Source organism: Hippoglossus stenolepis, chromosome 19 (assembly GCF_022539355.2).
Source record: "Hippoglossus stenolepis isolate QCI-W04-F060 chromosome 19, HSTE1.2, whole genome shotgun sequence".
Taxonomy (NCBI): domain Eukaryota; kingdom Metazoa; phylum Chordata; class Actinopteri; order Pleuronectiformes; family Pleuronectidae; genus Hippoglossus; species Hippoglossus stenolepis.
In genome coordinates, this window is record NC_061501.1 from 6336156 (window position 1) to 6357760 (window position 21605).

At 39.0% G+C, this 21605-nt stretch overlaps 3 protein-coding genes across 5 annotated transcripts; 2 read left to right on the forward strand and 1 right to left on the reverse strand.

Annotated features, from left to right (window-relative positions):
- The first annotated feature begins 5 nt into the window (after window positions 1–5).
- Window positions 6–5826, forward strand: dph2 (diphthamide biosynthesis 2). Of its 2 annotated transcripts, none has more exons than XM_035142684.2 (7): window positions 6–239; window positions 1096–1272; window positions 2285–2397; window positions 3168–3388; window positions 3474–4163; window positions 4855–5037; window positions 5191–5826. In XM_035142684.2, exons 2-7 carry the CDS (start codon window positions 1123–1125, stop codon window positions 5316–5318), a joined length of 1485 nt encoding a protein of 494 aa, XP_034998575.2. In that variant the 5' UTR covers window positions 6–239; window positions 1096–1122; the 3' UTR covers window positions 5319–5826. The 2 variants fall into 2 exon arrangements, with proteins under 2 accessions (XP_034998575.2, XP_034998576.2); XM_035142685.2 differs by lacking the exon at window positions 6–239 and adding an exon at window positions 266–951.
- ncf2 (neutrophil cytosolic factor 2) lies at window positions 5827–10930 on the reverse strand. The gene is made up of 15 exons (XM_035142683.2): window positions 10677–10930; window positions 10373–10455; window positions 10089–10197; window positions 9752–9886; window positions 9314–9421; window positions 9070–9129; window positions 8697–8740; window positions 8171–8312; window positions 7990–8055; window positions 7526–7580; window positions 7314–7357; window positions 7025–7173; window positions 6823–6934; window positions 6087–6210; window positions 5827–5999 (listed from the first exon to the last, which is right to left on the reverse strand). Exons 1-15 carry the CDS (start codon window positions 10848–10850, stop codon window positions 5908–5910), a joined length of 1497 nt encoding a protein of 498 aa, XP_034998574.2. The 5' UTR covers window positions 10851–10930; the 3' UTR covers window positions 5827–5907.
- A 960-nt stretch (window positions 10931–11890) lies between these two features.
- On the forward strand, window positions 11891–21112 carry garem (GRB2 associated, regulator of MAPK1). Of its 2 annotated transcripts, none has more exons than XM_035142135.2 (6): window positions 11891–12421; window positions 13764–13904; window positions 14332–14462; window positions 14729–15922; window positions 16616–16770; window positions 17043–21112. In XM_035142135.2, exons 1-6 carry the CDS (start codon window positions 12301–12303, stop codon window positions 17902–17904), a joined length of 2604 nt encoding a protein of 867 aa, XP_034998026.1. In that variant the 5' UTR covers window positions 11891–12300; the 3' UTR covers window positions 17905–21112. The 2 variants fall into 2 exon arrangements, with proteins under 2 accessions (XP_034998026.1, XP_034998027.1); XM_035142136.2 differs by having other exon boundaries at window positions 17046–21112.
- Window positions 21113–21605: the final 493 nt, after the last annotated feature.

The following is a 21605-nucleotide window of genomic DNA, read 5'->3' on the forward strand; positions in this document are numbered from 1 at the left end:
AAACCCATTGACCCGGAAGTGTTTGTCCTCTTTTGGGTACTAGCACGTGTGTATGTGTCAGAGCAGAGTTCAGCTGTCAGTAAACACACACACACACACTCTCTCTCTCAGTGAAGTGTGGGGGAACATGTGTGTGTGTTTATGTGTGTAAAAAGCGCCATGAGTTAATGTTACAGGTTGTCTTGACTCAAACCGAGGAGTCATGACAGCTAGCGGCTAAGCTAACAGATCGAGCTCAGGTAGGTGCTCGTCTTGTCTTGTTAGAAAGTGGTGCAGCTCCAACTGCCAGCGTGTTCAAGGCTGAACTATAGGTGTAAAACTGTTGGATTCGTTTACTACTTTCAAAATCTGAGTGTTCTCCCTCCGGACCACATCAGCAGAGCAGTTTACCACAGACTCGCATCAGATCACACCAGGTCTAGGTCATCTGTCATATCTGGACCAGATGACCAGGGGGGTTGAAATAGTGATTAAAACTAATTTGTTAAAAAAAAGAAGAAGAAAATGTAATTGTTTTGGTCCTGTCTCGACCACATCAGACCAGGTCTACATTAAAAGATACTGTACTTAGACTGGACTAGATCATCCAGGGACACAAAATAAAACACAGCTTCAAATTTGTGAATATTTGATTCTGGATTTTATTCCCCCATCCAGACCAGGTCTGCAAGGTTTTACAAATCTGAAAGGAAATGAGATTTTTTCATTAGAAAAAATACCCTGCTGTTTTTTAGATAGCTCCAAATCCTGGTCTTTTCCATCTGAACAATCCCAAAGTACAGAGGATGCAATTGCAAAGCAGACAAACTAATAACAATGCCATCTACTGTTTATTACTTAAACACACAAGCATTTCCCAATGTCTCAAACCCAAATATAAAGAATTGGATTGGGACATGTTTGCTTCAATGCTCTGAGAAGACTAAATGAGAGTTTCTCTTGAAATTTGAGGTAGGCCATATTCATAATTAACAACTAAAAATATTTTTGTCAGAAAAAAATAGACAGAATTGTTTCCTCGCTACTGTACTAATACAGTCCAGGTTTGATTATTGAATGTGAACATGGGTTTCATGTATGTTTGTATTTTTACAGACACTGTTTAGTGTTCCCGATGCAATAATGGCCGACGCGTTCAGCAGCAGCTCGGAAACAGTGCTCCAGCGAGTGGTAGACGTCACAGTGAAGACAAATACTCCGCCAGAGAAACTTGAGGAGTTGTATCAGATAAAGGAAACCTGCGACTTTATCAGTCAGCATCAATTTCAAAAGGTGAGGATGTGAATTATTTTACATATTAATTTCTGGTAATGTGAGCGTTTCACTCCATTGTTTCCAAAAACTCACAGATAAAAATCTCTCACTCTTCAAATAATCAAATAGTGGTGGGGGCTAGTGCTCATGGACAGAATTAAATATAATTTGAATATTCAAAAAAAATCAATGCAATTCAAACGTTTTTATATTTATCTGTATAAAAGAGAGCGAGATAGACACAAACACACACAACTAATGTTTCACGTCTCTGTGACTTATTCTACAAATATAAAATTGTGTCACTCCTGAAAGGTGTACTGTTGCTGGTATGATGTCAAAATGGGCATCAACGGGTAATTTCACTACCTAAGCTTAACAAATACCTGCAGAGAGAGCTATCATCTGCTGGTAATTGCAAATGTTTATAGGAGGTCTAATGTTTTCAGTAAAACATTAAATTGAAAGGAAAATTAACATTAAATTGTACAAGAAATGTGAATATGATAAGCAATGAAATATGAAAGGGATTATAGAGGATCATTGACAGCACCAGCAGGGAGAGAATCTTTTCTAAATAAACATAAACAACTGGTTTTTGCACGTTGATTTTTCATAATTAGTCCAGACACATTGTAAAATGCCAAATTTAAACTGTTCACACTCAAAGCAATAGATGTTAAACACTAAGTTTACAGAGCTTCATAACACTTGCATATTAACCATATGCACACACACAGACCACTGCTTTGACATAGTGTCATTTAGTTAGTGGTAAACTCAGAGTGAACATTCAGTAAACGTTTCATAAAACAGTCTGTGTTAGGTTGGGCCAATCCGTCCCTTCTACCACCCAATAATGTGCTTCTCCTTATCAATGTAACACCGGTAATTGTCTGACCACTAAGTGGATTTCGACCGACCAGTGGAACGTCAGACTGCAGCCCATTTGATGAGCTGCTGATCAGTGAAACAGCTTAAGTTGAGTTGGATACTTATTAGAGAACCTAATTTGCCTAAATGTCTACAGGTTGCTCTGCAGTTTCCTGATGAGCTGTTGGTGGACTCCGTCACAGTGGCAGCAGAGATTGAGAACCACAGTAATGCCAAGACGTTCATTTTAGGAGATACATCCTATGGCAGGTAACACACCAGGTTTGGTTTCATACTGCAGACATGCCACAAATCACTGTCCATGCTTTGGCTCTTTGTGTAAAGTGAAGAGACAAGGCTTTCACCCTTTTACAGTCATTTCATCCTCTACATATGTGCCGATTTCCAGGTTTTCATCCTGCACAACCATGTTGTATTTTTAACCTAGAATAGCATATCTAAGTGTTTTAGTAAACACGTTTGTTAAGCTTCTGTCAGTGTAAGCTTATTAATTCATTAACATGTTATACCTTAGCACAGGGAGTTGTTACATTTGTAAAGAACCAGCCATTGCCAACACACTCTGAATTTTATTTTGATGTTTAGGCACATAGATTTGTCTTCAAGGTTTTAATTTAAGGCTCATTTATGCTCCCTTTACGTACGAAAAGAAATTCATTAATTTCAAATGATGTAGCCATCACTGCCCATGTACTTCCATGTTTCCTTTATGTTATGGTGACGGTAGAGGAGGATTTGTTAATGTATCTGTGCTCAGGCGAAGTAACATCATATTGATGCCTGTCATTTCTTACAAAGTCAATAAATATATTTTATTTTTGTAAAGTTTTTTCTAATGTCTTAATCTATTGGATTCACTGCCCCTACATAATTTCCTGTGTTACTGCTCTGTTTCAACTGTTTATATCTAACGTTGAGCATAAATGAACCTTAACCTTATTGTGAGTTGAAATGTGTCTGTGGGTTGGCTGTCTGTTTAATGGAGGTGTTGCTAAACTTCATTGAACTCTTTTGAGCAGCTGCTGTGTGGATGAGGTAGCTGCAGAGCACGTTGGAGCAGACTGCATTGTGCACTATGGCAGAGCCTGCCTGAGCGCCTCTAAAAGGCTGCCCCTGATGTACGTGTTTGAGAGAAGACAGCTGGACGTGGAGAAGTGCGCCTCTGCCTTCAGGGAACTCTACCCTGACACACAGAGTCACATCATCATCCTGTATGATGTGAACTATGTTCATGTGATTGGTAAGATCTCACACAAGATCTCCCCTGTAAAAATAGATAATAATTATTCCCCTTTCAGTAACTCAACACCACTTCTTTTTTCCAGGCGATCTTCTGGAACTTCTGTCTCTGGAGTATCCAAACCTCGTTGCCTCAGATCTCGTTGTCGAAGGGGAACAGCGTTTCAGTCACAGCCAGATTAAAAGAAAACATTATGACAATTGTCTGTCGGAACAAGACAACAGCCAGGTGATTTGTCAGTTTGGGAGACAATTCCCCTTGAACAGTGGTTCAAACATAACAGATCACAGTATGTTCTACGTTGGCCAGGAAGGAGCAACGCTGCGTAACTTCATGATGACTTGGAACCGCTGCTCATTTTGTTCTTTTGACCCAGTAACTATGATGGGTAGGAAGGAGTCAGTTAGCATCAACCGTGCGCTAATGAAGCGCTATTACGCTATAGAAAGGGCCAAAGATGCCAGTGTGGTTGGCATCCTGGTCGGTACACTGGGGGTGGCCGACTACCTCACCATCATCCAGCAGCTGAAGGAGACCATCGCCAGGGCTGGCAAGAAGAGCTACATGTTTGCCATGGGGAAACTGAACGTGCCCAAACTTGCAAACTTTTTGGAAATTGACATTTTTGTGTTAATTGCTTGTCCGGAGAACTCACTGTTGGACTCAGGTGAGTTCTATAAACCTGTAGTGACGCCGTTTGAGATGGAGGTGGCGTGCAACAAGAACAGGGAGTGGTCAGAGGAATATGTCACGGACTTTCGACATCTCATACCAGGTTAGTTTAGGATTTATTGATATCACAAAACTCTAAATCTCTTTCTAACTTTATATTTAGGGACTATGAAATTATTAATTGGGAGGGATGGGTATTTTTGCTTGAGGATTTTGAATTGTGTCTTTTTGGGAGAATTAAGCTGTGAGCTGGGTCATGTCCACACCAAATTTAAATTTCAGCCTTTCCATGTTCAGGGTAAAATTACTGAAAAGGTCAAACAGTTGGAAATGATTGCTTTATTTTGTGCAGTGGGTCATGTACAGTGATCTAACAGATACAATATAAAGTAAAATGTGTGATATAAATGTGGCCAATATTATTATTAAAGTTAAACTTTTATGTTTTTTAAAAAGTAGAATAACTACAAAAGAATAATATAAAAATCAGTTTGCTATAAATTGGAAATTGTCTATTTCATGAATAATGTAGTTTGCACTGGTGGCTACTGGGATTAGTATCATCCCATTAATGTATGTTCATTCTTTTGAATTGGATTTTCCTTAAATTTTTTAATTTACGTTTTTCCCTCTTAGTTGTACTAACTGTTATGGGAGGGTGTCCAATAATTCAAGGATCAAAAATGTTAATTAAGCTGGATATTTTTTTCACACAGTCCCAGATAAGAGTTCTACACATTTATGTATTAGCCAGTCGAAATGATGTCAGATTCTTTATCTCCAACTTGATCTAGGTGGACAGAGTCATGTGCCTCTGGCTGATCAGCAAGAGGAAGGCGATGAGATGGACGTGTCTTTAATCACTGGAGCTCTGCGGAGTCGCTGCGTGTTGAACAGTGAGCCTGCAGAGTCCTCACATGGGTCCTCGGTGGTCCTCAGGAACCAGGCGCTAATCGTAGCCAACACAGACTCTGCTGGTACGGGACAGTCAGAAAGTACCGTTAAATTCTCGCAGTGTTTGCTTTCATTTCTATACACCCACAAGTTTATTGCAGAATTGTGCACTTACTCTTACACTTTGCAACTTAATGCATGATGTACAATTTCACATTTTTGCTTGGTCTTTTCAGCCTCATTTCTGGCAGGACGAAGCTGGCGTGGCTTAGAGCAGCAGTTGGGAGAGACCCCGGTGGTGAAGGCAGTAGAGGGCAGGAGAGGCATAGCTATTGCCTATGAAGAGGAAGGAACGTCTTCATGATAATTAACCTTTAATCCACAAGGTCATCGATCGATTATTTAATCATCACTACCTGCAGCTACAAGTGTGCAGTATATGACTTGTAATTATAGGAATATCTAAGTAATTAATAAACCGATACAGTGATCACCTCTTGTTATTTTAGTTTTTTGTGTGTCAGTAGTTTTTGAACATTTTTGGCTTATTACCGTGATAATACAGACGACAAGATAATTTGGTCACTATAATCGTGATACTCTGAATTTTCAAAACATGTTTGTTTGAATGAAGCTGTTGGAGTGACTTTCTTACATAAATTCAGTGAAGGGGATCTAAAAAGTACACTGGTTATGTAAAAATGTATTTCACCTGAGTATTGCACAGATACAGTCGTAATAAACCAAACCATTAGATTATGACTATATTATGGATGCTGAAGCAAGTCATTTTCATGTGAACAAGCAGTGTTGCAGAAGAACAGTTTGTATTGCACTTTATACACGTGAATAAATGAATTAATGAACTGAAACAGAATTTATTATTTTATTAATATTTTGAAGGGAGAAGCTGTACAACTGTCTTTAATCACTTTTGTGTTTGTTTACATCAGTTACTGGGCATTCACAGGAACGTCTTCCACAAAAGATACAGGGAATATACCAGTGTTCCCATTACATTGTCCTTCAAACCAATCCTGGTTAACTGAAGAAAAAGAAGATATGGATAAGAATCATAAGTCTTGGTTTCTCAATATTCACAAGGTATATGGCCAAAAGAACTGATTATCACCTTTTGAGAGCAATGTGATTGTATCCCCTTGATGGAAATTGAGATCCTCTGGATTTGATGACTCATAGGAATGAAGTGCCACCAAGTGGATGTCATTGTTTGGCTTTCCATCAGTTTGCTGGAACTGAAACACACACACACACACCAACATTTGTCATCAGCCATTTCTGCTGAGTTTCATCATAACTCAAGATGAAACTAGTTGTATTAGTTTGCACTGGTTTTACGTTTTTTCCAATATGATTCTACTTAAACTTCCTTCAGAAAGTGGCCAAAACATAAACATTAGTTATCTGCTGTTATGTGCTCAGTGCAGAATAAATCAGGATAATATAATATTATTATTTTGTAATAATAATACAACTTTATTTCTATAGCAGTTATCTAAACAAAATACACAATTTGTAGGACTGAAAAACAGAACAAAACAAGACGTATGGATGAAATCATGTGCTTTTCTCCCATAGTGCTGCACCACAGTTTTAGAACTGAACTGCAGGACCGTGACATAGGATGAAACATGTCTGTGTGAAGCTGCTCAGATGTCAATGCAAAATAAAGACTTCATTAGCACAAATGGTGTTTTTCCATGACAAAAAGGCAAATTCTCAGGTAACGCTTGAAGACTATCAGTAAAAGTCATAAGCAGGTTTGATTCATAAATATTGCTATCATCTTAATCCCCATTGTAGAAAACTGAAGTATCACCCAGAATAACTACCTTACCATTTCTTACCTCTTTGTTGTGACACCACAAGGTGATGCGCCTACCATTAGCACGACTCCACACACTTTCCATTTCTGTGTCGGCACTAATTAGACTTTGTTCATCGGCGTCGGAGGTCAAACTACATCAAATGAAAGGATTGAATTTTGAACTTGTCAGTAACACAATACATTGGTTAAACTTGTAGATGTTTTTTTTATGTGCAGTGTACCTCAAGGTGACTGCAGTAGAGGGGAGATTCAGTTTCTTACTGATTCTCTCTATCAGTGTGGCATAGTGAGACCCAGGTGGTACCGAGACTGCCAAGTTGAATGTAAAATGGACTTTGACAATATAGGAATCATCAGGAGACTGAGCATCCTGGAAAATATGAACAGAAAAATTGTCAGATTGTTCAATCAAATCAATAGGAAAATCCATCTTAATTGCTGTCATACTTGTTGGAACAATTTGTGGCTCAGAGGTCAGACTGGACAAATCCGGGATTTGACTCAACATACCTTACATTTTATGTCTCCACTGCTGTTGTCACTTGGAGTAAGACCTTGAATACAGAAAAGAAAAGAGTTTTGTTCTTGTATTGGGTCAAATACAATTTGTGAATGTGTCTTGTGCAACAAGATGTTACCGATACTGATGTCATGTATCGTCAATTACAGAAGCTATTGTAGAAGTTATTGTATCATATCTATGAAAGAAAAGCCTTGTCTACCTTGTTTCCTTTCAGGTCTGGTTGGAGGTTCTCGACTTGGAGCTTTACGCATTTCCTGTCCATGGTTAATCCCGTCCAAACAATGCCATTCAAATTACAAAGTAATAAAGATGCTTTATGCAGGAAGTATCAATTGATTTCATACGGACATGAGCTGGTGACCTGCACCATACTACAAAACTTGCACAAATACCACATGTCCTCACACGCCATTTGCCATTTTAGAAATCAGCAGATTATGTTTACAAATTAGGAAGACAAAGACCACTGATTATTTACTTAACAGACATTTTAAAAGTCTCTGAGCTAAATGTTGGAAGATTCAATTGATTCTAAAAATACTATTAAGATACCTTTAGAACATAATATGATTCATACTTCTCTAATGGCTGTAAAAAAAGGTATTAACATTACTTTAGCAGTCAACGACACCACAAACAGTGGAAAATAAATTACTTCCTCACCTCCTTCTGTTTAGAAGCCAATGAGATCTCCAAACGTTCCAGGTAGTTGTACGGAACAAGTCCCCTCTAGAATTGACAGAAATTGAGATGTGTTGGAACTTTATTGTAATATGAATAATGGGTTTAATGCACTTTTTATAAAAAGAAAAACATATATAGGGTGCAGATGTGGTGGTCTTACTCTTTCATTGAAGATCACAGATGCCCAGTTGTCAGCAGCTTTGTGCAGCACAAACACAATATTGCCTGGCACAACAGCCAACTCATCACTGGTCTCAGGAACAAACTCAAACAGGACAGTGTGGGGGTCTCCTTCCAGAGCCCTGTGAAGATAGAAGATGTCCACCTGCTGTTGAGAGACAGCACGCAAACCTAACTGTCTCTTCCTTACATTTATTCAATGATCCAGCATTTTCGTCTGAGGAAGGTATTTTATTAATTAAATTGCCTGTTCATATTTTTTAATAGTTCATTTTCTGTTATGGTCTGATTTTAAACACATTTTGTACATCCTTCATGTACAGTGGATAAGGGGTAAAGTTCTTTACACTACACTGCCCCCTCACATATTAGCTGTCAGTTGAAACTGATCGCAACAAGGCTAAATTACAACTACAGACGACTGTAAATTTGATGCATATTTAGTGAGCCTCTTCTAGTCTGTATGGTGATTCCTGTGAGATGGGGACCACTAACTGTGGTTCTACCTGAGAACCTCTGGCTCCTTTGGACAAGTTGGTCCATCTTCAACCTGTCAAATTTAAACACAAACGCAAAGCATCCAGTCAATATTCCTGTAGACAGTTTGAAAAGCATTTGTCCCCAGCATGGTATAACAACGCAACACGTGATAGTGTATTATTTTCTAAAAAAGATTTCAACAACTGTATCTGACATGGTCATTTTTTAACATGCCAGTTAATGTTTTAATTTATTATTTAAGTTACCAAAACAGGTTTAGCATAATTAAATGCCTCAGAAGATTTTGAAAATAAGTAATGTATTTTCTGATATATTTAACCTAACATGCTGCTGAAAGGCAGAATTATCATTATGGTGTTTACATTAGACCCATGTCACCTGAGGCTGTAATGGAGCAAACCCAGAGAAGTCATCCTGAGGAACCACAGAGGCAACAACCTAAAAACAATGTACATTTTTTTATTACAATCTATCACAAAACAGATATCAAATATATTCATTAAGTAAAAATGTCTTGTATAAAGAAAACATTAGTGGCTGTGTGATTGACATTCCACAGGACTGGATGACAGTTTAATAGTGTTCATGTAGTAACATCTGTGCAACATTCTAATAGTATTACCTTTGCTTTGCCCAGATAGTCCTTCTTCTCCAGCTCAGCGACATAGTGCTTATTGGGTTTGAACAGAACTTTTGATGGGAACTCGACCAGTTTGAAAAGTTTCTGTTTCTGTTGGTGAAATGGCATCACATGTATAATTCAAATTCAGCGACAAATAGAATGTCACTTTGAGGGGTTTACCAGCAGCACTGCACTTTGCTTATCCTTGACCACCTGTTTTAGAGTAGCGTTCGGTTGATGTACTGTATATATGTATTAATTAGCAAATGCTCTTGGTCAATGTACCCATTTTCCATTCCGATATATAAAATAAAATTTCATGCAAAAACACAATTTCTTGTTATGAATCTAATCACATTTAAAGATATTGACAAACAAAATTTGTTTTAATTGGTACAAGGATGATATCTTAATATTATTGGCCACATTGTGACTGACCAGTGTCGACTGAAGAGCTCTGTCGATGGCATTGAGCTTGGCATCTGTTTTGTAATCAAGAGCCTTCACAAGGTTTTCCTGGGCCTTTTCCCAGTGGCCCAGCTGAGCCTCAGCCAGGGCCATATTGTGGAGAACCTGTGTCAGGAAACATTGATATTGAATAAGTAGCTTGTCACTATTTTTTATCTCTCATAAAGACCACAGAACTGAGACTGACTCTGAATGTCTCTGAACTATTTAACACTGGTAGACAGAATGTAGGAATAATAATAATTTGTGAAAAAATAAGGAGGCTTAACAAGAACATATACAAATTTGCAAGCTTTTAAATACTTACATCACATGCAAATAGTTTGTATCTGAGTCCAAGTGCTTTGTAATCTATCAGCTGGTTTCCTCTTAGTGCTTTGAAGGCATACTGGAAATCACCCAAACTCTCCTCATACCTTTGAGCAGGAAGAATCCAGTTTACTACTTTTGCATGTAATTAACCACCAACATTGTAAAAGAAAAAGAAGTGATAGGAATCACTTCTTCTAATAATAAAACCACACTGTTATAAAATGTTTTAAAATCACTGTTAAATATGAAAGGTTTGTTGAGATGAGTGGTGTTACATGCCTCTGCTTTTTGTAAAAGGTGATTCCTCTTTGAAAGAAGGCAACCGCCATATGCTCATCCTTGCGTATGGTGCAATCAAACGCCTGAGAAGAAAATTGAGAAAACACTGTGACTTCCTCCTGAAGAAAAGAGAAACTGTAAATTCCACTTCTGCTTTCTCAATGACTTGCTCTTTTTCGACAGTAAAATACTTCTTGGCCATTATCACCTACATGCAGACAAGATTTTCCTTTTTAATGAGGAATATTAAAAGAAGAATTTCGTGTTTTAGCCAGCATTTTTACCAACAATAGGTCAGACATACCTTTTCAGCAGCATCCAGGTCTTGGTTAAGAAGATGGAGACAGCCTATGTCAAAACAAATTTTGGAGTTGGGTTCTTCGATTGACAGGAAAATCCTGAATGCTCCGGACAAATCCTCTCTGTCAACACAGGTGACGGCCTCATCCCATTGACGCAGAGTGTCGACAAAAGACATAGTGGCTGGCTCAGGGTGCACAGTGCTTCAGAGCAGATTAAGGAAACTCCACAGATTTGTAGCAGCGAGATGAGGAAGTGTGATGATGTAAATTATGCCAAACCCACCACCTATGCAATGTGTGTGTATGTGTTTGTGCGTGCGCATGTGTGTGTGTGTGTGTGTGTGTGTGTGTGTGTGTGTGTGTGTGTGTGTGTGTGTGTGTGTGTGTGTGTGTGTGTGGTTTTAGGGTTAGGGTTCAAATTAAATTTAGGTTAGGGTAAGGGTTAGGCATTTAGTTTGGATGGCTAAGGTTAGGTAAGGTGCTAGGGAATGCAATATGCCAATGTTTGTCCTCACTAAGATAGATGTATAAATGTATTTGTGTATGTGTGTGTGTGGTCCAGGTAAAATAATAGTTTTGGGGACTTATCCAATACAATTGAAGTAAATGGTGACCTCTTCTTTTAACGTATAAAAACAACATAATGAAAATATAAAATGCCTCCATACTGCTCCTATGGTGTCATCCACGTGTCCGCAAGCCCAGGCATTTAAATTCGACTCGAAACGGTGCCATTTACATCATGTTTTAAGCCTAAATGTCTCGTGGCGCGAGGAGGTTATCAGAGGACATTTAGACTAAAAACTTGGTGTAAATGACCTTGTGGAGTCAAATTAAGTGTTGGGGCTTAGGGACACTTAGGGTTAGGGTTAGGGATGACACCACAGGAGCAGTATGGAGCCATTTCGTGTTTGTATTATGTTGTTTTCATACGTTAGAATAAGTGGTCACCATTTCCTTCAATTGTATTGGATTTGGCTGCAAAGCTGTTTACCCCTGAAACTCCTAAAGTGTTTCGTGGACTCAAACACTTAACCCCCCCCCATGAAAACATAAAAATATAGAAAGTATAACAACGACGTAAGTACACAGAGATAAGGATGAAGTGGGTATTCTTCTATAATCACTCTGAAGCCTTATAACTGATCAGTAGGTGGTGTTTTATTTTGGAAGAGACTGTTATGTATTTTGACAGTCTGTCTTCAGCATCAGTGCTAAACTTCACAAAGCAAAATCTTCGCTTAATGGAAGCAATGTTCTCCCATTTGCAAATATACCACGCACACACTGAGCCGCATTGTGTTTTCTCGTGTTGTTTAACTCTCAAAGTAAACAAAGATTTTACTTTAAAAGAACAAATTACGTGTTTCCGCTGTTCGTGTGGCTAACTTTCCACGATGCACCCGTCGCTAGCTAAACAAACATGGCTGTGCTACGCTTTCGGACAACGCGTCTTAACTCGGCAGACGACAATGCGACGGTAAACTAGACACATGCCGAACGTGACGCCATAGATGGAGACTCGGCGTGTTGTGAAGCTGGTTAGCGTAGCGTAGCGTTTTGCGACCGTGTTTACGCGCAGTGAGGCCAGTAGCTCCCCCGGTTGGCTAATGCCAGCTAGCCAAAATGGACCTTGGAACTATGTTGTACAACAATTTAAAAGAAGTTACGTGGAGCACGACGTCCCTGCCATTAGATCAACTCGTCAGCGCATACAGGCTGCCACAAATTGCCAAGCTGGACAACGGTTAGTAACTTTCTGACACTGGCCAAGTTTCTGTGCTACAGCTAGCAGCGGTGGCTAGCAGCTGGTTAGCAGCAAGGGTAAACTTAGCCGATTTTCTTGATGTTTGTCCAACAACATGGTTTAGTTTGTGTTGGATAAAGATGGTGTTATTGTGTAGATGCCGTGTGCTGTAGTTGTGGAATTAAAACCGATACATTAGAGTAAAAGAAGAATAGGTAAATGTTAGGGGACAGCATATAAAAGCACCAGATTACTGTTGTGAAGATAAATGTCCAGTGCAATATAACATTTTTTGCAGGTTGAGTTTCAGCCCTTATCTGATTTTTCGATAGAAGAGGCTTAAAACTCACCTCATCAAGAAGTTTAACATGACAATGACCCTGCAACCAAATAGACCAGTGTAAGTCACTTTGGATAAAAGCGTCAGCTAAATGAAATGTAATGTAACATGAGGTTAGGCTCACGTTTAGTACAGCAATGGAGCCATTGTGACACCAGCAGGGGGTTATCATGTTGGTCTTCATGATCCAGTCCTCTGTCACACTCCTTAGCAGAACTGTGCTGATGCATTGTGCTTTTAAATTGTAATGCTTGTGTTTCAGAGGGGTATGGATTAGGGCATTAGTCACTGTCTGTGGAGGAAAGTGAATTGAGTGCTGTGTAATCCAATGCCAATGATCTGAGTGGTGCTTCAAGTGACACTAAGAAAGGAAACAGTCGCCATGGTCTTCCTCATACGTGATGTTTAAATGTTGGGAGCAATCACCATGATCATTATGGTTCAACACCTCCGCCAGGGAACTTATGTTTTCACCTTCCGTTTGTTAGTTTGTAAGAAAGATTTCACAAAAACAACTGAACAGATTTTCTCAAAACTTGGTGGAAGGATGGATCGGGAAAGCAAAGCACCCATTCAAACTGCATGGAAGGGAGCTACAGTGTGTTCGTTATCCAGATTAAACCCAGGAAATGCTGTAATACTGCAAGGAACACGAGAAAAAGTGTCAAAAGCATATACAATTCCCACTACATATACCTAAGTTTCAGAATAACTTCTTGATGTATGCTGCCATTTTGCACAATCAAGGCTTGCGTTTAAAGTCATGAAATATTATAATTTTCAACTAATATTTGACACATCCAGTGAGAACAACATAACATTAAAGAAGCTGAGCGTATAAACAAAGTGTTGATGATGATTGATGTAAACAGCAGGTATGACATCTCAGGCAGATAGTATTAAATTGGGCAATGGTAATGGTAGATTTAGAATGGGACTCAGCAGAGTCTATATTTCTTTTATTTGAGATGCACAATTGATTCCCTGTTTTCATTCCTGCAGGTCAGTTGGTGGAAGGGCTCAGAGACAATGACTACCTCTTGATTCATTCCTGCCGTCAGTGGACGACGATCACCGCTCACAGTCTCGAGGAGGGCCACTATGTCATTGGGCCCAAAATAGAGATCCCAGTACACTATGAAGGTGAGACACATCTAGACAGAATCTTCCTCGTTTAGCCCAGTATTGTCTTTTGGTAACATTTATCTGTTTATGAACTACCCATTACTATCCCTTTTGAAAACTTGTTAAAAACGCATTAATATCTCGGGGCATGTATTTAATTTCAGGGCATATGAAAAAAGCTACATGAACTCTCCTGTAAGATGGAATCATTTCCAGAGGTCAATTCACAGCAAAGCCCTCAAACTCTCAAACTCTGACAATGCAATGGAGGATGTAGGTTGCATTGCACTACAGTCCAGTTAATGATGCTTCAATGCTTGCTCTCAAACTCTGACAATGCAATGGAGGATGTAGGTTGCATTGCACTACAGTCCAGTTAATGATGCCTCAATGCTTGCTTGACCCAGTCAGTTGCGATAATATGTATTTTCCTTCGTTCCTTAAGGCCAGTTTAAGCTACTGGAGCAGGACAGAGATGTCAAGGAGCCTGTGCAGTACTTCAACAGTGTGGAGGAGGTGGCTAAAGCATTCCCTGAGAGAGTGTATGTCATGGAGGAAATCACTTTCAATGTTAAGGTACATTTGATGTGTTAAAGTGTTTCATTATGATGGCTTTTGGAGTTTGTTGTATTACTTTACTTTACTCTATATTCTGACTATTGACTACCTGAACTCCCAACTCTGACATCAGGAGTATTCCATAAATAAAAAATGTATTAAAATGTATTTTCCCACCCTTTCTTTGTTGGGATCAGTTTTTAGTTTGAACTTCTTTTCACTCTTATACAAATTTTTATTTACCAGCCTCATGGTTTATTCTTTTCTATGTCCTTTTTGCACAGATGGCTTCAGGGGAATGTAATGAAGACACAGAAGTTTACAACATCACACTGAGCACCGGCGATGAGCTGACATTAATGGGCCAGGCTGAGATCCTCTATGCCAGGTCCTTCAAAGAAAAATCAAGATTCAACACCATTTTAAAGAAGATCGGGAAGCTGAACTCAATTAGTAAGATTGGTCGAGGCAAGATGCCGTGTTTGATCTGCATGAACCATCGCACCAACGAGAGCATCAGCCTGCCTTTCCAGTGTAAAGGCAGATTCAGCACTTGTAGTCCTCTGGAGCTTCAGATGCAGGACGGTGAGCACATCATCAGGAACATTGTAGAGAAAACTCGTCTCCCAGTCAATGTCACGGTACCCAGCAGTCCACCACGCAACCAGCATGACCTCCACCTCATCCGCGAGGGCCATCGCTATAAACTGGTCAACATTCAGACAAAGACGGTGGTTGTGTGCTGCATTCTGCGAAGCAACAAAATAATCCCCATCCATTTTCCCTTTCATATGGCCATGCCTAGATTTATTATTCCAGAAGAACTGCTGCAGGGAGAGTTGTGGCTAGAAACTATGGTGCATCGCTGGTTCTCCTTCTGCCAGGAGCAGTTTGACATAGACTACTATTCCCGCGCCGTGCGGAATGTGCGGACAGACTGGAACGACGATGGTAAGAGTCCTAAGAAAAGCAGTGGGAATGGTAGTTGCAGCGGAGGCAGCAGCAGCTCCAATGGGTGTCCCGGTCACGTGCAGATTCCCAGCTCTTTAACTTATGCCCGGGATGAGCTCACCCAGTCCTTCCACAGACTCTCTGTGTGCGTATACGGCAGCAACCTGCATGGAAACAGCGAGGTCAACTTACAGGGCTGTATGACGCTATGTGGGGATTGGGCTCTTCTGCCCTCCGATAGCATTCCTTCAGACTCTGGAGAAAATGACATTTTTTTCCCTGAGCTGCTGGACAGCACAAGCCAACAACCGCCCTTCAACAAGTCGGATGTTCCGTATGAGGAGCTGTGGTTAGATCACTTGAGAGGTCAGATCCCAAAACCCTCTTCAAGTGAGGGAATCCGAGGCATCAACAATGGCTGCGGCACAACAGCAGCCCTGTCATACCCAGTCACTTGTCCTCTTGGAGCAATAACCAGTTCGGATGTCGCTCTTACTCCACCACCGGTCCCACCCAAATCTGAAGCTGTGAGTAAAATTCTCAAAGTAAAGTTTAAGTCCTGGTTTATTTGTTTGCATCTGTGGTTACAGTGGTTACAGCAAACGCAGCAACTTTGTCAGAAATATGACCGGGTCATGCAATGTGTCAGTTTACTGCACAATCAAACAAGCTCACACTGTTTTGATAAAGACTTCAGTCAGTAATAACTGCACATGCAATCTGATTTCCTACCTCAGACAACAGCAGGCCACAGTAGAGTTGGTTTCTGCTGAAGATCATCTGTGGTGACAATGTTATGTTTTAACTGCATCGGCCTTGGGTCGGGTTTGGACACAAAAAAAAGAGTCCCTGTAGGGTTCTGGTCAGGCTCATTCAGTTTTCTCGCAGACACAGACAGGCTCAGACAAACAATGTTCGAACTGTAATTTCATACAGCTCTGATGTGTTAACAGTGAGAATGTCATGAATAAGATGAAATTGGCAATCTCAATACAGTGCATGAATGGCAGACTCCACCTCTCCCAATATAATTTCTATATAGAGAAAGTAAATAGGTTGATTTTGCTCTTGCAGATAAAATGCTGACTGTAAATAGTATCAAAAACAGGTTTTGATTGAATAAAACCCTTATGGATTATAAATGAATGCTGTGTCTAACCCTAAAAAGTGAACATGTTAGTTTTGCTGTCAGTTTCACAGTCAGGTCATTTCCTTTGTAGGTGAAGGAAGAATGTCGTCTTTTGAATGCCCCACCAATCCCTCCACGAAGTTTGAAACAGATGCCATCGGTGCCCATCCTGTCAAAGCCTCGGCAGCAAGAGACTCGTTCTCCGAGTCCAACGCTCTCCTATTATTCCTCTGGTCTCCACAACATGTAAGAACTGGAAGCGTTTCATAACACTCTGACTTCTCTATATTTCATTTGACTAAAGTGATATATGCTGACATTTCACAGTCATAGACAACCATGTTCTCTGTTCAGCTTTCCAAATCCACCTACATGCTTTTGAATTGTTTTCTGTGTGGTTAGCTGTGTTGATGAAGTATTTTAATGAGACATTTCAGTGAGGTTCAAAAATGATTTGTCATTATGAGACCTACAGGAAGTTTCCTCTTCTACTACTAAATACTATGTTTTCCCATCAGAAGTGGAGCATGTGAAGAAGAAGCAGCCGACCCACAAGAGCAAAGCCACGTGTGCTACCCCTGTAACTGGGGTAAATCAAACAGCACTGAGCCAAATGACACTTTGCCCACTGGTAGCCTGTCACTAGATGGGATGTCCTCCAGGTTGTCGTGGCCAAACAATTTCAGTGTAGGAGAATCACACTGTATGGAGGAATTTCTACCAGCTAGCTGTCGGAGTTACTACAGTTACCCTAGGAAGAGATCCCCAAGCACCCCAAAAACCTGTACGTCAAGCCTTGTCGACTTTGAAGGCCGAGATCACGCACAAAGCAGTAAGGACTTCATGTTGCAGAACGCTTCTCTGAATCAGGTCTGCACAAAATCTTCGAGTTACAATTCAGAGGTGTACAGAGACAAGCCAATAGAAGAATCTAACACCAAGCAGAGCCTCTCTTGTCCCATTTTACCCCCGAGAACGCCAAAATCAAATGCCATAAAGAACTGCACAGACTTCCTGCCAGTGTCAGCTTGTGACGCAAAGCAGGAAACTTCAGATTGTTCGCTTACTCAACAGGAGCAGAGTACCAAAGAGATATATTCCATCTGTGATTCATTGACTCCCAACTGTCCATCCGTGTCGGCCAGTGCACAGTGGCAGCCTCCGTCCAGCCTTGCTGGCCTCTCCATTGAAGAGGTGTCCAAATCTCTGAGATTCATTGGCCTGCCAGATGACATTGTTACTCTTTTTGTGTTTGAGAAGATAGATGGCAATTTACTCCTGCAGCTCACTGAGGAGATTTTGTCTGAGGACTTCAAGCTAAGCAAACTGCAGGTGAAGAAACTAATGCAGTTCATAAACGGATGGAGACCCAAGATATAACTATAGTATGTGACACTAACGCCTGCTGTAAAGCAGAGCAAGACATGCCTTCAGTATATATGCTATGCACACCAAGCCACAAAGATTTTCTTTTGTATAATATGAATTTATTTACTTGTTGGGTTCCTCTCAACCCACTAAAAAAAATCTGTGACTGCTATTTACTTACTGTATGAAGTCATGTGGCACTTTGATGAAGACATTTTTATGTTTTTCACCCACAGAAATGTTTTCAAGTCAGTATGCAAACTTTAAATCCAAACACAGATGAGGAGAGGACAGGAAAACATTATAATTAAGAATCTGCTTGATGAGGACATGGGTAATTCTGTTCTTCAAGGTAAATTGCCAATTTAATGATTTTTAAAAGAGTACACATTGGACTGTAGTATATGTGTATTTAACACACTGAGAACTGTTAAAAACAGTTTATAGATAAATAGTTGCAAATTTCGCTGGATATAATAACACCCACAAAATTATCATATTTTTATTATTAAAAAAAATCGAATTATAAACTTGCGTCTCGAGCATGTAACTATATAGTTACAATTAGTGACGTTTGATGTATGCACTGTTTTTAGTTTTATGTATGGGATATAGTCCCACAGTTTTCACAACGTGATTAAAAGTTACTGAAAGTTCATTTTTGCATCATAAATCAGTCATCAACAGTTGATTTAGCCTATATGCTGCTAACATGTATTAAAATTAGGGCTTGACCGATATGGATTATTTTGGGAGTTGATGCCGATACTGATATTAGGGAGTTCTTCCGATACATATCGTCTGATATATATTTTAAAGTAATTGGCAATCGTTCCAAAGATCTCCCTTATGACAACAAAATGTAACTTATGAAAATGATTGAATTGATATTTGCAGTTTAACCATAAACATTAGTTTAAATAACTACAAATAGGAAGAAAAATCAAATAGAATCAAATGTGTAGAACTTGAATTTAGAAAATTAGCATGTTCACATTGTCCTTAAAAATGTGTAATAATGTATTATTCTGTGAAAAAGGTTATATCAGCAAACATAAATGCAGACACTGATATCAGTGAATGGCTTATATCGGCTGATATTTTTAACCAATACATCGGTCGGGCTCAAAACAAAATTTACTTGTGCTCTTTTAAAAATCTACCCCTCTAACCTGGTTTTTACACAGTTTCATCTGCATCAGAAAACTCTTGTTTCACTTATCTACATGGCAAGAATTAGACAGTGCTGTAACCCTATTATATCTGATTGATTTAAAGTTCCTTTGGCAGTTAATTGGGAAAAGTGGGATTGGAGGGCGACCGTAGTAAATAAGAGTTTAATTTCTTCTCTAAATAGATGTGTTGATTTCAGAGGATAAAACAACAAAGTCAATCAGTTTTAATGTAAATGGAGCACGAACTGTCTGTACATCAGTCTGCTATCACTACAGTGTCGGTTAACTGTCGTTTTCTCGTCTCGTTTCAGAAGATTTGTTGCATGCATTTAAACCAACTGGGTTTTGTTATGATAAGAAATTACATCTCTATTCTGGGTGTAACATTGTCCACTACAGAACATGTTAGTTAAGAGTGAGCCAAATCAAATGATGGTCTCTGAAGAGATGTTGTATTTGTCAACTCTTCTCATGCAAGGTCTTATTTCTCTTTGATGCCTTTTTAATATGGAATTGAATTCATCTACATAACTACTTATTTTTACCTAAAAAAAACATCTCCAAGTTGAGGTTATTTATAACAAAAAAGTAATTGTGTCCTTACTCTAAAAACTAACATGCATCATGCACTTTGGTTGATTCATTACTTGCAGTTAAAGTCGTACAATATAAACCTATAAAAGAAGAATGTCTGTGTTGAGGGAGAGTGAATGCACTACATACTTTTTCATAACTAAAATGGTACGTCTCCAGTGTCCTCATTGTCTGTATTACAAGTGTCCTAATGCAAGAAACAAGTAAAAGCTTTTCCGCGCCTTAACCCAGAGACCTTAAAATATATATGTGATATTTCACTTTAGCTAAAAGGTTTTCATTTTACCAGTCTCTCGTTATGAGAATGTGCTCTAACCTCTCATCGTGAACTGAGGGAATGTTGTCAAGTGTGTATCACAACCTTCAGAGACATGTGAGCTCAGATTAAAATTGATGTGTGCGATAATGAGAAATAATGTTTTTTATATACGGTACTTTTTTTCCTTATAGCCTTGATTCAGAGTCGATTTATTTATGCAGTTATTTGACATAACACGAAATATGCAGAACAGTTATTCTTCGACCATTTGTGTTGGTGATATATGAAGGTGCCTCAGCAACCAACAGCTGTTGTTTTTTCCCCCGTCACTATCTGCCGTGGGGTGTTACATATTTTTCTTGATATTTTCTTTTTGTATGTAAATGCAGTTATTGTAAATTCTTTTAAGTGATTACTAATGTTAATTATTTTTGTTAAGGAAAAAGCTAATGTTCAATTTCTGTACTTTTTTTTTTATTATGAAAAAAAAAAAAACTTGGGTTCTACTCGCATTAAAATAACATTCATGAAGAAAGAAAACCTGCCAGCCTCAATCTCATTACATGGACAGTGACCAAAAAAATTATGTTGATAAGCCATGTGTCCAGGTTATTTTTCTGCTTTCTTTGCAACTTAGCCACAGTATCCATATTTTTTCATGGGGAATGTCTCTTGACACTATTATCTCACGGCAGTTATGCAAGAGCTGTGGTGCTCGAAAGGGACCATGCGGAGGAGCAACAAAGAACTGCGTGTTAGAGTGACAGAAAAAGTCAGTGGAGTATTTACTTGTGTTTTAATAACCAGTGTTAAATTTCTGGAGAAAAACATGCTGGACGAAGGAATCTTTTTCACGTCAGTCATTTTTCTTGAATAATTCTGAGATGCAAACTGGAAGCACACTACGATTAAAAAGCCCGATCGCATTGACGCATACACACTCACACCACCATCATCAGCAGGCAGTCAATGCAAAAGAGCATTCCATGTTGGTAATGCCTAACAGCTGTGGACTAAGGATTTGATGGATTATTGCCATATTAGTGCAAACAGGAGGGAAATGACTGACAGTGGGTTTGATGGCAATTTTGAACGAATTGGTCTGAAATCTTGAGTTATGAACAGTTGTCTTTCAACTTAACTCGTTTCCCTATATTTGAATGTATATTCTATTAAAAATGGATTAACTAATGTCCTTGTTTCATTTAATCAAATCTACACGTCAGTGACATGAGACAAGAAATTAGTTCGAGATTGTTCACTTGCACTTTATGAACAATGGAAGGGATCTGTCTAAGCAAAACAATGTGTGACGACAATTTTAGATTGATCAGAATGCTTGTTTAAATCTGTCTACATTTTATATTTAATCACAAAATACAAATGAAACAGGATCAGTAATTTGTGCGTTCAGAAGTACATTTTTTAACAGGCGGATGATTATTTGGTCAGTCAATGGCCAAATAATCTGAAGTTTTTAAGTCAATTCAGCCATTTTTCCAATTGGTAACAAAACAATTTCACCTCCTTGAATGTGATGACCTGCTTATCACATTCTTACTCTTCATTCGATAAAGCAACACTGATAAATTATTTGGGATATTGTGATGGACATTTATTTTCCTGTTTTTATTATTAATTTAGATAATTGAGAGATTAATTGATTGTATCTTGCACTGCAGCCC